Source organism: Thermobia domestica, chromosome 2 (genome assembly GCF_964235325.1).
Source record: "Thermobia domestica chromosome 2, izTheDome1.hap1.1, whole genome shotgun sequence".
Classification (NCBI taxonomy): Eukaryota; Metazoa; Arthropoda; class Insecta; order Zygentoma; family Lepismatidae; genus Thermobia; species Thermobia domestica.
This window is the reverse complement of record NC_137455.1, coordinates 337522861-337537983: the sequence shown is the minus strand read 5'-3', so window position 1 is coordinate 337537983 and position 15123 is coordinate 337522861. Positions and strand designations below refer to the sequence as shown.

At 36.5% G+C, this 15123-nt stretch overlaps 1 protein-coding gene across 1 annotated transcript; it reads right to left on the bottom strand.

Annotated features, from left to right (window-relative positions):
• Window positions 1-151: 151 nt before the first annotated feature.
• Window positions 152-14827, bottom strand: LOC145679554 (uncharacterized). The gene is made up of 2 exons (XM_081750130.1): window positions 14580-14827; window positions 152-379 (listed from the first exon to the last, which is right to left on the bottom strand). The coding sequence occupies exons 1-2, from the start codon at window positions 14778-14780 to the stop codon at window positions 152-154; spliced, it is 429 nt and encodes a 142-aa protein (XP_081606256.1). The 5' UTR covers window positions 14781-14827.
• Window positions 14828-15123: the final 296 nt, after the last annotated feature.

The following is a 15123-nucleotide window of genomic DNA, read 5'->3' as shown; positions in this document are numbered from 1 at the left end:
CTTTCTTAGCCAATTAATTTATATGGCTAATTGTTTTAGTATTTCTTTTTAATAAACTGGACTTTTTATTAGTATACATCTTCTTCATGCAATGAAAACATTAGCATAGCCAGTTTTTACAACACAGTAGAAACAAAAAAAAAAGTATAACTTACATGGTGATCCATCCAGCAGAGTCTAAATCCTTCGTATGTTTCGTCGTACAGTAAACTTCGTTCACTTGGACATTTGTTTCAATGTGTAGTGGTCTAAATGCTAAATGTAACTTTTGACCTACTGCTGTCTGTAAATTATTCGCAGTGCAGGAGGATGGAATGCAAAACGACCAATAAACACCTCGATCTTGGTAGAGATATGTTAAATCCATTCTCTCGATTCGCTACAAAGCAATAGAAAATTTGTTAATGCTATTGAAATCTGTCCAATACATTTACAGAGCCCAGCAAATAAATGTTACCACTAATATGATTTTTTTTTCTTTTTGCTTTTTGCTTTTCATGTAAAAGACGGTCACGCGACTATGTTTTGAGGAACGAAGGAAGATTGCGGCGTGAATGGGAATGTACACCTTGTCTCAAAAAGGTTGAGCGCATTCTTTATTGGTGTTTTGAGGCAAAAATTTTCTAAGTCCAGCTTCGGGTATCTTCGGGAAAAAGTAAGCCAGGTTCGAACCTCCAAGCCAGCCTTTGCAATCGGGAAAAAGTTTGCAGATGTGTTTTTCTTCTTTTAAATATAATAAGACTTGTTACCAAGTGTTTAAAAAAGCAACATTGATTGAAATACTTAATGATACAATATTTCGAAACCTTTTATTAATGTGAGCACATGCTTGTTTGTCATTTAGCTTTCTATACGTAATGGAGCTTTTAAATACGTTAAAGAATCTTTCCATATGTAAAAGAATGCTCAAAGTTAAGAAATAGAACATAATTATCGCCTGAGTACTAAAATAAAAGTCAAAGTAGAACAGAAACAGCGTTTGTAATGGATATGAATGTCATAATTATCTTGAGATCCGTTATACATCGCTAGAAGCTTAGTTCTAGAAGTCCTTGTACTAGCTCATTGGTAAGCTGTCGGATTTCAAATCATAAGGTTGTGAGTTCGAATCCCATCTGGGTCAGTACTTTTTTTGAAATTATATTTTCCGCAATGCATGAAAAATTATATAAAATAATTACATTAAAATACATAAGTTGTTTATATATAACATAATAATTGCAGAACATAGTAATTATTATGTTTAAAATATAACATCTGAGATAATTTTCACAGTAGGTCGGTATTATATATGAGGATGTAAATACAAGTTAAGAAACTCGTTCAATAGCAATAAATAAATCATGTAGTGTATTTATTTGCAGCTATTTGTCATATAGATAGTAATTCTCAACATTCATAATATAGAATGTCATTTATGTTCTTGAAAAGTTATTCGATGCATAAACAGAGGGTATAAACAGAGAATCCAAAGTCGGAACGCTCGCAAAAAAATTCATGAACCCCAAAGGTCACGTGAGCAGACTGGAATTGTCCTTATGAAGCATGCCACAACAGAAAGTCTTTACATAGATTTTCAATTCAATTCCTGATATATGCTTTTGCAATGTGGAACTGGTGATGCCTTGAGTCGCCCTCTCTCGCTCGCTCGCTCGCTCACTCTCTATTTATACAGAATATAAAAGTGGATTTATGTGTGTGTTTCAACATAATTCTGATATATCCAGAGCAATTTTAACTATATTTCTTACAGTCTGGAAAAAGAGTACTGTCGGGATACATATCAAAATTGCTAGAAACGGGTCGATATTATTATTGAATCCATAGTTTCGTGGTCGCATAGGTGAATAGCTCTACTTTCAATTCAAGTCCAATTAAGCTCCCATTAGCACCCAGGGTGGTTACGTAGCGACATAAAGATATCGAAATCAACCGATATTAGAATCGAATCGTAAGTTTTCAGCGCCGCTAACAGTGTAGCATTTCCCATTAGTCCACATTAGTCCCATTGCCTAGATGGTAACATATTTGCAGAGTGCAAATTTTAAAACTTGAATAATATTTTAATTTTTTTTCGTATGAAAAAGTTAAAAATCATGAGCAAATATACTATTTCACGAACAATCCTCTTTTACTATTCTAATATGTTTAATAATAGCGTAAGAAATGTAATAGTAATTCAGAACATGTTTCACAGTTGTTATTTTTTCTTACATAGTTGTAGCTGTAGCATGTAGTGAGTGGAATTTAACTGTAATAAATTCACTAATTAACCATATTCGAATTAAGTTTTATTTTTAAGTTCGGAATGAAGAGGCGGAGAAATATGGAGTTATTGGGGGCACTGAGCTTTTCTACATTTTACTTTCAAGATCTCCATTTTTATTTTGTCATTTGTTCCTAATAAAAAAAGTTCAGTCACTTTTGGATTGTCATAGGATAGTAGGAGTTGGATTTTGGGATGCAGCCTGTGAGATTCTAGAGGAGCTAACTGCTTGAAAAAATATTTTTGAATCATCTGTAACATATGAAATAAGGATATGTATCATAAAAAATTGAAAGTAATTATGTCTGCGTAATCATCACGGTCAAATTGCAAAGTCAAATGAATTGACGTTTGGTATATAATCAGGCTCCAATCCCAACTGGGAAGTTATCATACGCGTGTCACTTTCATTATAATACATATCCTGAGGGGGAGTAGAAGTCCGATTTTTTGCGAAAAATTTAGTATCTCACAAGCCGTTCAACTGAGAGCTGAAATTCAGCATATAACTCTTTATTAAAAATAAAGAGAATATGCCCTGGCATTTTTTAAAATTGTCTTTTATGAGCGGGGGGACGGGGGTGCATTTTCTATATATTGGAAATTGGTAGTGGGTTGATTTGTAAAAGTAATCGAAAACGATTGATATTAGTTGAGAAAAAAATTGAGTAATGCAAACTAAAGTTCTTTTTGAATTTTCTACCCACTGCTTTCTATTTATAATTGCTGAAGCTGGTGTTTAATATATGTAGCGTTCCGAGCATAAGGCAATCAAGCCATAAAGTTAGAGAAAAATGGCCATAAAATTTGTATTCTAAACTTAATTACATGGGCATTTTCAATTAGTACGGCATGTTTAATTATATAGAAAATTAGTTTCTCTCTCTCTCTCTTTTTTTTTTTTTTTTTTTTTACGTTGGTCTACTTTTCCTTGATTCGAAACTTTTAAATTTCACCCTATTTTCTATTGAAATGTGTCTGTAAGGCAACAAAGAAATAATTACATATGATAAATTTAAATTCATTTTAATTCGGAAGATGAGAAACACTTTGCCATTATATATCGTAAAGGTCAGACCCACCAGTATTGTAACAAAGCGGTGCTTGAGCCAATGACGGTAGAAATTCAAACTCCGGTAAGTGATAATTTCACAGTCTTGTTTTATTACAAGTGTAATCTCTTTAGTCAATGGAAAGGAGGACGTGGGTCATTGGTCAGAGTTGATGTCGATGGGTTTTGGTGGGTCGGAGTTGGTCGCAATGGTTCAGAGTGGTTCATAGTTGGTGGTGGGTCAGAGTGGATCACGATGGTTGATGGGTCAGAGTGGGCCAATGGGTCATTTGGGTGGTGGGTCATAGTGGGTCATGGTGGGTCGTGGATCAAATTTTCATTGACCCACACCATCTCTGGTTAAAATTGTACTAAAGATAAGAGGCACCGAAGATGCATGTCGGCTATTATGCCCAAATTTTGCGCATGGATAGTACTCCACCAGAAAGCAATAAATCTGAAACGGTTCACGGTATGAGCTCCTAGAACTCGAGATGTAGGGGTTTGTCTGATTGGCTAAATTAAGACGTCAATGATTTATCCTTTAACAACCAAGCTTTTTATGATCGTTTCCGTGGGGAAGTCAGAAGAACACGTGCCTAGTAATCGTAATATTGATAGTTCGCGTCCACCCCGGGGTATTTGTTTTGTGTTTTTTTGTTTCACCTAAATATAAACAAATCACACATATAGGCATTTTAACATATTTTGGGAGAGTAATTTTGTGGTTCGTTGGCGTTTCATCGCGTCTCTGCCGCTGGTAGTAAAGTTTTCAAAATGGAACTTGGGCCATCACGGATCGTCGCTGCGGGGCCATCAATTTCTGGCGAGAGGTTAATAGTTGACCATCTGTAGTCCACCGACGCTTACAGCTTAGGGTAATGAACGATGTCCTTGCCTTGTAGACTTCATGACTACCGACGTCGGCAGTCAACTAGCTTTTAGTATTCCTTTACTAACCATCTATCGTTCATGTTTGTACACGGTGTTGTCATAATAATAATAATAATAATAATAATAATAATAATAATAATAATTATTATTATTATTATTATTATTATTATTATTATTATTATTATTATTATTATTATTATTATTATTATTATTATTATTATTATTATTATTATTATTTGTAGTAACAGTAGTATAATTGATGATAGAATAATTATTGTCTATGTATTGTCTAGGTAGGACTACACACAGGATTTGGCTCGTTTTGGTTCGACTTGACACTAATCCGAGTCGAGTTGGAAGATATTTTTCGCGCCGAGTCTAAGAGTAGACCTCAAAGATGTCTGTTTCGAGTCGAGTCGAGTTTCAAAGAAAAGTCGTTCGTGCCCATCCCTACTAATGAGAGCTTAATCGGAGTTAAGCGAAATTGAAAGTCTCACTATTTATATAAGCGACCCCGAAAACTATGAATCTAATATCGATCATTTTCTAGCAACCTTTTATATGTATCCCCCTCCCATTCGCCATAGGTAACCCGACAGCACTCTTTTTGAAACTATAAGAAATGTGGTTAAAATTACTCTAGGCCAGTGGTTCTCAATCTAATTCCAATACGATCCCCTGTTATCACACGCTCTTGCCAGCGACCCTTTTATAATTTGTTTTATAATAAGCTTGTGTGGGATTTTTAACATACCTATTTCTATAATAGTAGAATCCATTTTTTTTTGTTTATAGTGAACAGTGCCATGGAAAATCATTGCCCGGGGCGAGAGTATACTACGATGTCACCGTATATATGAGTGACGTCGACAGACTAGCTACGAAGCGCCACCATGGTTGGCACGAAGCTCAATAACATTTTCAAAATAAACCCTACCTTTCCTTAATTTTGAGCACATTTTATTACGTTTTTCCTTCTATTTTACACATGTGCACATGCACTTTCCTAACTTGAGTAACACACTTCCTCCGAAATGTGTGGCCCCTCTTTTCGGCGCCCGGCACTGACAGTGGATACAGTAACTGTACTATCTATATTCCCAACGACGAAGGTGTTGGTTCAAGATGGTTGTTAAACTCCTTCATTGAAGAGGCCATTAACGTATCCGATCTAAGACCACAACTTCTTGACCAAATAATAGAATGATCACGCGACAAGTCTTTGCAACTGGTTTTCTGTAACGAAGACTTGGACAAGTTCTGCCTGATGAGGAGAGAAGAATATCCTGGTCTGGTGATTGCTGCTTTAAAAGTAATAATTCCATTTGCTATATCGTACTTGTGCGAAAGTGGTTTTTTTATGGTAAACATTAAAACAAAGATAAGAAATCGCTTATCAGTTGAAAATGGCTTGATAATATTCGTCATGAAGATTGAACCGGGCATTACACCATGCTTAGGTATCTCATTAGGTTTTAATTTTAATTGTATTTCAATGTGCAGGTTTTGTTTCATGTGTATTTTTCTAGTATTTCTATATACAGTTCTCATTAGTTTTATATCATACCTCTTTGATTTAAATTCATTTTTAAACAACTCTACTAACTAACTAACTCTATGGCCTATGGAACCCGGAGGTTCAATGCCGCGTTCACAAAATCTCTACACTGACTTCTATCCTTAGCCAATTGGATCCAGTTTCTACTTTGTATTCTTATCTCAGCGAGATCCATCTTAATATTGTCCTCCCATCTGCCCCTAGGTCTTCCTAATGGTCGTTTTCCGTTTGGTCTTTCAGTCAAGACTTTCAAAGCGTTTCTACTTTCTTCCATTCTAGCTACCTGACCTGCCCACCTAAGCCTCCTAGACTTAAAACCCTAACAATGTTGGGTAACCGTATAAATTATGTAGTTCCTCGTTATGAAGTTTCCGCCATTCGCCATTCCCGTTCCTCTTTGGTCCGAATATTCGTCTAAGGATCTTGTTCTCAAATACTTTCAGTCTATGTTCTTCCCTCAGAGTAAGCGACCATGTTTCGCAACCATACAGAACAACAGGCATGATTATCGTTTTGTATATTTTAAGCTTCAAATTTCTCGACAGAATTCGCGACGACAAGAGACTTTGAACCGAATAGTAACACGAATTCTACACCCTTTGAAAATGTTCAGTAGACTTATTTTTTATTATTCTTTACAGTGTGTATAAAAAATAAAAGTATGCCTATCAGAACAAAATCAAAAATAATATTTAAAAATAATTTCTGGTATTATATTCTAACTATATTTATCTCTCCCGCCTATCTTCGCGATCCCCTAGGGGCCGCGACTCCCAGGTTGAGAAACCCTGCTCTAGGCATACATGAGTTATGATGGAACATACATACATACACTTTTATATGTATAAATGCAGATAAGAGAGAGTTGAGAGAGAGCGATTAAGGAATTACCGCTCTCAATCTCTTCACTTTACTTTTGCGATTCGTGAATTTCTTACGTGACAGTTTGGGGCTAGCTAGTTTTTTGTCTTGGACCACGATCCGATTTTCGATATGCTCTACCTAAATGCTGTAATGCGAATATTGAGAAGTTATCTGCGATGAAAGTAGCTGCAAATAAATATATTACATAACTTATTTATAGCTATTACACGATTTTTTAAATTTGTATTCAATATTCACACATAACACACCGACGTTCTGTGAACACCTCAGATGTTATATTTTAAAGATAAGAATTACTTATGTCGTGAAATGATATGAATATATATATTCAACTGATATATACAACTGATGATATGAATATATATATTCAACTCATATATACAACTGAATATGAAAATATATATACAACTGATGAATTGTAATGTAACTATTTTACATAATTTTCATGCATTGAGGAAAGTAGAATATCATAAAGGAATCTCACTTGAACGGGTATCGAACTCACGATTTAAACACTCGGTGGTGTACCACTGAGCTAACATGACCGCTTTTCGGAAGCTGCTTCTGAAATATAACTGAGCTCATACGTAAATGCTCTTTTCCGTATGGAAATCACAATGACGAAACGAGAGTGTGAATACATAGTCTCGAAATATTGTATCCAGTGGCGTAGCAGCTGCCCCCGCAACCCCCGCAGTGCGGGGGGGGCCCGATGTATAGGGGCCCCGAAGTCTTGCGATGAATAAAGTTTTAAAGAAGTAGAACTTCCACCTTACTTGTGTCGGCTTTACAAGTGGGGCCCCTTCTCTATACTTTGCGGGGGGGGGGCGCAAAAGTGTGCTACGCCACTGATTGTATCATTAAGTATTTCAATCAATGTTACTTTTTTCTACACTTAATACCATTTCAGCATGTCTTATTATATTTAACAGAAGGAAAAACATATCTGTACATCTTTTCCCGATTACTAAGGTTGGCTTTGGAGGTTCGAACCAGCAGCTTTAGTTTACTGTTTTCCGAAGACACCCGAAGTTGGACTTCGAAAGTGTTCGTCTCAAAACAGCTATAATCATATCGCTCAATCTGTTTGGTATATGGTATATGTTTTTATACGTGTAAAGTCAGTATAACAATTCATTCTTTAAACAGCTTTTTGTATGTATTAATATTCCTTTATAAAAACTGTTTTTATTATTATTATTACGGCGCACCATTTTCAGATTTCTTTCGCGAGTCGTTGACCAAGTCGTTCGCCACCAGCGTTGCCAGACTCACAGCTCGGAATTATTCCAAAACCTGATGGAACTTATGCTAGATTCGGTCAAATTATGCTAGATCCTCATAATTACTAATTCAGGAGTTAAAAAAAAAAAAAAAACAAAGTTGAGATACGATAACGTAACTTAAAATACACAGAGAGCAAGAATGCATGGATAGAACTCAATACTTCACGCACCAAAATTTTAACTCAACTAAATTACTGCAGTCGTTGCCAAACTCAATGGCGTATATATCGTATAAATGAATGCAAAGTTTTTGTTTACATATTTTGAAAGAAAATTACTTCGCAGCATAAGCGGAGTTGGGAATCGTCTGCTGGGGGAAAGGGCACATTTTTGGTCGGTCTCGGAGCTGTCATTTCAGGAATAAATATGATCATGAAGTCAGAAGTAAAGATGATGAAGTTATCAAAAAGTTGGGGGGAGAATGGCCCCCATAGCTCCGCCCATGCCTCGGAGTTAAAGGATTAGAAAACCCTGAGTGGAGCCACACACACACAAAAAAGCCCAAAGCCGTTCCGAACTTGCTTAGGAAAATAAGACTGCCTGTATGGTTTACCGAGTGTATGAATCAATGGAAGAGGATACATTTCTGCCGTTCTTTTTCTTCCCACGACCAACTTCTCCAGGTTTTACGGCTTTTTGATAACTTGCTGAAATTGTGCTAGATTTGGGCAGGATGCTAAAAGCAAGATGCTAGGTTCTAGAGACATGCAAATTATGCTAGATCTAGCATCATTATGCTAGATCTGGCAACGCTGTTCCCCACAATAGGCGTGTTGTGCAAGTAACCAATCACACGTCAGGTACTAGCTTTTACCTATTGCTTTCTTCTCACAGCTCAGAACATTGGTAACTATGGATAGACGTACAGCAGTAATTACTTTATGGGAGTTGGAAGGTTATTCTGCAACTGCAGCTAGCAGGCGAGTAGGTGTCCCGGCCTCTACAGGAAGGCAATGGATTCGGAAATATGGTGCTACAGATCAGACTGGTAATTTACGATCTCCTGGTCGTCCGCATGTGTCAACCGAAGCCCAAGATGCGAGATTAGTAAACGAAGTCCGGTTAGACCCACTAAGGACGTCTAGACCGCTAAGGGAAGCTTCTCTCTTTCCTGGTAGTAAGCATACAGCTTTGCGAAGGCTTCGTCATGCTGGGTTACGTGGCCGTGTTGCTGCCGTGAAGGAAAAACTCTCAGACGACCACAAAATTTACCGTCTCGCGTTTGCACAGGCGAATGTGGGTCTCAATTGGGAAAACGTAGTTTTCTCAGATGAATCCATATTCACAACATCAAAGGAGGGACGCCGTTTTGTGTATCGTCCCAGAGGCACCCAATATGACCATGGATATGTGGCTGCTTGCAATCGCAGTGGCCATGTATCTATTTTATGTTGGGGTTGGATTTCCAGACGCGGAGCAGGACAGCTTCATAGAATTGAAGGACATCTGGACAATGCTCAGTACTTAGACATTATCAGTAATATCATGGTGCCATCTGTGCGAGTATTTCAGCCTGATGGTGTAATTCAGTTCCAGCAATACCAGTCGCCAATACATAATTCCCGTGTGGTTCAGGAATGGTTCGCAGGGCACCCTGAGATTGATTTAATCGACTGGCCGCCTCGTGGAGCAGACCTCAATCTCATGGAAAATATGTGGGCAGAAGTGAAGCGTACTCTAAGGGAAAGTTGGCCTGAGGCAGATCCACCAAGAACTCAGGATGACCTGTGGCATCTTGTTTCCGAAGCATGGCTGGAGGTAGAGAAGGAGATAGATTTGTCACCCATGTAATAGATTCCATGCCCAGAAGAATGGAGCGTGTAATAAATTCAGAAGGGTCTTGGACACAATATTAATGTCCCCGCCTTAACTCCCGAAAACCAGCCCTTTTCAGGGCTACCTAAACGCTTCTGAAAATATTTCTAGAAGTAAACCACTCCTTGTATCCGATTTCTGTGCAATCCTACTAACAAAAGAATGATAATTAGCTGTAGGCTTTGAACTCAAGACCTCTTCAGTGGCAAGTCCGTACTCTACCAGTGAGCTAACATGAACACGCAAACCTAACCTGAAGAACACGACTTTCAATTTCTGGTATTCGATGACAATGATGCTCATATACTTTGCAAATGTTGTATTCAACTTGGGATATCCCGCAACACACACACACACATAAACAAAGCGAAAGAGAGAGAGAGAGAGATGAATACACAAAAGCATATTCAACGTATTCGAATGAGACTCTAAGTAACGACATTCCGTTCTAAAGAGAATTTGTGTTTCTTCCCGTGACGTTAAGGGGATCGGGAAAAGTTATGTGTCTTGAAGCAGGATACGACTTTGGATACTCTGTTTATACACTTTCTATATCCGTAGGAATATACTGTATTTCACGAATATAAATCACATACTGTAATGAGAATATTGAGAAGTTAAATCTGTATGACAAATAGCTGCAAATAAATACACTACATAACTTATTTATTGCTATTAAACGATTTTCCTAACTTGTATTTAACATTCTCATATATAATAACGACCTACTGTGAAAATTATCTCAGATGTTATATTTTAAACATAATAATTACTATGTTCTGCAATTATTATGTTATATATAAACAACTTATGTATTTTAATGTAATTATTTTATATAATTTTTCATGCATTGCGGAAAATATAATTTCAAAAAAAGTACTGACCCAGATGGGATTCGAACTCACAACCTTATGATTTGAAATCCGACAGCTTACCAATGAGCTAACACAAGGACTTCTAGAACTAAGCTTCTAGCGATGTATAACGGATCTCAAGATAATTATGACATTCATATCCATTACAAACGCTGTTTTTGTTCTACTTTGACTTTTATTTTAGTACTCAGGCGATAATTATGTTCTATTTCTTAACTTTGAACATTCTTTTACATATGGAAAGATTCTTTAACGTATTTAAAAGCTCCATTACGTATAGAAAGCTAAATGACAAACAAGCATGTGCTCACATTAATAAAAGGTTTCGAAATATTGTATCATTAAGTATTTCAATCAATGTTGCTTTTTTAAACACTTGGTAACAAGTCTTATTATATTTAAAAGAAGAAAAACACATCTGCAAACTTTTTCCCGATTGCAAAGGCTGGCTTGGAGGTTCGAACCTGGCTTACTTTTTCCCGAAGATACCCGAAGCTGGACTTAGAAAATTTTTGCCTCAAAACACCAATAAAGAATGCGCTCAACCTTTTTGAGACAAGGTGTACCTATCACCTACGGTAGTGAGAAACAAGTTTACAATGTCATATAACAAAGTTCCCTCCTAGTAAGTTAGCCATTCGGTGAGTATATGTGAAATTTGAACAAACTGGTCCTACGGCCAATAGTTACAAAGGCAACAATGGACGACTCAAAAATGTCAGGACTGAGTACAACATCGTATGGGTACAAGAAGCCATGCTTAATAGCCTAAAAAAAGCAACTTTCTCGGTTAAAATATGAAACATGAATACTTGAACGATCTCTTCGACGAATCATGCACCAAGATTTGGGCTTAAAACATTGTCACATCCAAACTGTAAAAGCACTTACTGACGTCGATAAAATAACTAGCGTAAAAATGGCAGAAGTGTTAGCGGAAATGACAAAAATCGATCCATCTGTACTGTTTTTCTTTTCCGATGAGGCAATGTTTTATGTCAGTAGTCGTGTTAACAAACATAACTGTCTGATTTGGGCTACTGAACATCCACATGAAGTGAGGAAACACGTACCGGACTCCCCGAAGATAAACCTATGGTGTGGGTTTCTAATGGGTTCTTAATTTTCTTAAACTGCAACGGTAACAGGAGTCTGCTGTTTGAATATGTTAACTTATTACGTGGAAAACAACCTTCTAACAGTCATTCTTGCAACAAGACTACTTTCAAAAAGACGGTGCGCTCGCAAACTATCACGCAGATGTTCATAGTTACCTGGACAGAACATTTAATCAACGATGGATTGACCAGTGTGGTCCAACACCAAGGGTGCCTCAGCCTGTGCGATTTCGGGTTATAGGTTAAAAGAGCGTGTGTACAGTGCTATGTCATGGGTAGGGCGAGTGAGGCGACGACGACCTTGGGCGCCGAAGTAATAGGGTGCAAAATTCGTTAGGAAAAAAGAAAAGAAAACTAATAAAAAGTGCTCAAAATCAAGGAAAAGCATTTTATTTTTGAAAATTTTCTTACGATTCGCGCCAACCATGGTGGCGCTTCGCGGCTAGTCTGTCAACCTCACTCATATGTATGGGAGCGCCACCGTATACTCTCGCCGCGGGCACTGATTTTCCATGGCACAGCACTGCGTGTGTACGCAACAAAATCGCGAAACTACACGAGCTTCAACAAAGAATTTCCACATTGATACGCTCTAGGCTCTATACCGCAAGATAGGTTGTGTCTTCAAAGGACTTGAACTCAATGGTCGACAGAATGCTCATATGTATCAATCTGTAGTAAATGTATATGTATTTCAAAGTCTTTTCTATCAGTGATTTTTTTTTTTTTTTTTTTTTTTTTTTGCCGGATCTTTTATAATAGTTGTCATGAGCTAACTACTCGCATCAATACAACCTTCCTGAATTTAGTGGTCTCTAAGAAAAAAACAAAAATATTGTATTTAGAGTTTAACAGCAAGTGCTTTTAACAACGGCATTTCTTGTTCGGCTTAAGCAAAGATAAGAAATTAATTGATATGTGGCACCTTGTAGCTTCATTCATTTTGACCTCTGGAACTATTATTTAAAAAATTAATACTTTTCTGACCAGATTATATACTAATTTATTAAAATTAAACGTTCAATTTAATAGTAGTTAATTCAATAACTTAACGTTATCTTCATCATGTGTTGAATTTCACAAGATACCATCTAGAGTAGTATTTGCACAAAATTTTAATTTCCTGTGTCCGAATGTTTCCTGGTAAGTATGATGGAAGTCCAAAAGAGGTTTACCGACAGGCGCAGATCCAAGGCTATAACCCCCTTTACGCTCAGGTATAGACTGGATAAAATGGCCTTCATCCTGCTTTACACTGGATAAAGTGGCAAACCATGGTTTAGCCCATCTCTTGATCATATCCTGGATCCGCCACTGTTTACCGAAATAGTACCTTTTTTCCCCTTAGAGATCGCGTTTCACACTATCTCATCCAATTTGTGTTGCGTACGAGACGAGACGTAAATTACGTGGAAGTTTCGTCTCGTCTCGATTCTTCTAGAAGCTTTTCTTTTCTTGTCTTGTCTAATAAATTTGTTATTGACTTTTGGTAGTAATTGATAGAATATTGCACTTAGTACTAGTAACAGGAAATGTAAATGCTGTATAAGATAAGTGTTGTATAATCAGCATTAGTGAAATGATAAAAGATACATCACTCAAGTTCCTTAATCTATGACTTGCGTATCCTTAAACAATGATATGCTCTTACACTCCATTTGCAATGAGATTATCGATATATTAATAGTTTTTGTACTACGGAATAAATAGTTTTAGATAGTAGTTAGTAATAGTGTAATAGTATAAATAATAATAATAGTAACAACAATTTTAATAGTAACAAAAATCCGTATGGTTTTTAATTATGCAACACTAAAATAAGGTTTGAAATCTAACATGTGTGTAAGAAGCATTTATAAAGTTCTCATTTCGTGGGCCAACTCCATCTCTCCACTGTCTTTAGAGAATATTTGTAGTTTCAAGTTCCTATATCCAGTGGTTATGGGTATATGATAAAAGAATTTTTCCCCCATTCCTCTCTGAAGGGTGATTTACAAACTCTTGCCTTCGTATCTTTGGGTTCAAAAATATGTTTGCACAAAATTTAATTTTCTATGCTCAACAATTTCGGAGATTCGACGAAAGGCGAGAAAACGTTCAACGATTTTCTCTCTCCCCTCTGAGGGTGTCACATTACTCAAAACATCAACTCATCCAAAACTTTTGATTTATGGACGCTACTTGCACGAAATTTCAAATTCCTGCACCCAACGATTTGAGGTGTCTAAATCATAACTGAATAAATGGGAAATCAGTGCTCTTTAGACACTTTTTAAGATGAATTCTACGCATGTATGTGTATATTAACAAGCATTGATTTAGAAATATTTCAAGCTAATCTGAAGAAGCGTATTTTTAAAATATATAAATAAGCATTCTTTTTGAGACATTTCCAGATAATACTAAGAAGTGTATCTTATATAAATAATCATTGTTTTAGAAACATTGCCAGCCTAATGAAACCAGGGGCGGATCCAGGCGATCGCCTCTTCTCCCAGAAGAGGACACTTTCTTATATATAGGCTATATATATATATATATATATATATATATATATATATATATATATATATATATACCACTCATTCCACAGTTTGGAGCTCTTAAAAGAAGTTCTAAATAGCAGTATTACAACCCATCGCCCCCCCAGAAATCAGTCCTGGATCCGCCCCTGAATGAAACATATTTTAAGTAAATAAGCACTTTTTTCCAAACATTTCAAGTTAATATGAAGAACAGTTGTTTTTGAAATATTTCAAGATAACGTAATATTTTAAATAAGTAAAAATTTAAGAAACAACATTACTAAATTAAAATACCATAGTACATACCTTGTCATATTTATCAATAATATCCTGAATTCTTTGGCGATGCAGTACATTATCCAAGAATGTATTTACATTAACAAAGTCGGTGGCATTTTGAACAACTGAAAAATTCATATATGCAGTACAAAATTTGCCATCAAAACCAAGTTCTTCTTTCACTAGTTCCTTCAGGTTAAGGCATTGGTCGAAGTTTCCTCCGTCCATAGATCCTCGAAAGTTATAATGAACTGGTGTAGTTTGTGTTGAGGCCTGGTGCACTGGAAATGTGATCAAAACAATATACAGGGTGAATCAGAATTATCACTACACGTTTAATCACAAAACTTTCTGATCATTTTTATTTTTCCAGGAAAAAGTACATTGAAGGCCAACTTCCTGAAGAAGATGGCGAACTTATCAACACTTTCAACTTCAGTAATGGCATTTGTCGGAAAGAAGATTTTAGGGGTGAGGTTCAACGGATTTAATAGGTTTGTTGTGGCTACTTTCAGGAATATTTGAATGATAATGGTCGCGCACCTAAGAGATGGTCCAAACTAGAAAACAT

Bases quoted from the DNA above. Each gene is read 5' to 3' on its own strand.
- LOC145679554 (XM_081750130.1), bottom strand. From the start codon at position 14,780: ATGGACGGAGGAAACTTCGACCAATGCCTTAACCTGAAGGAACTAGTG. The intron at 380-14,579 runs GTATGTACTATG...ATTGCTTTGTAG, and splicing joins TTATTGATAAATATGACAAG to CGAATCGAGAGAATGGATTT.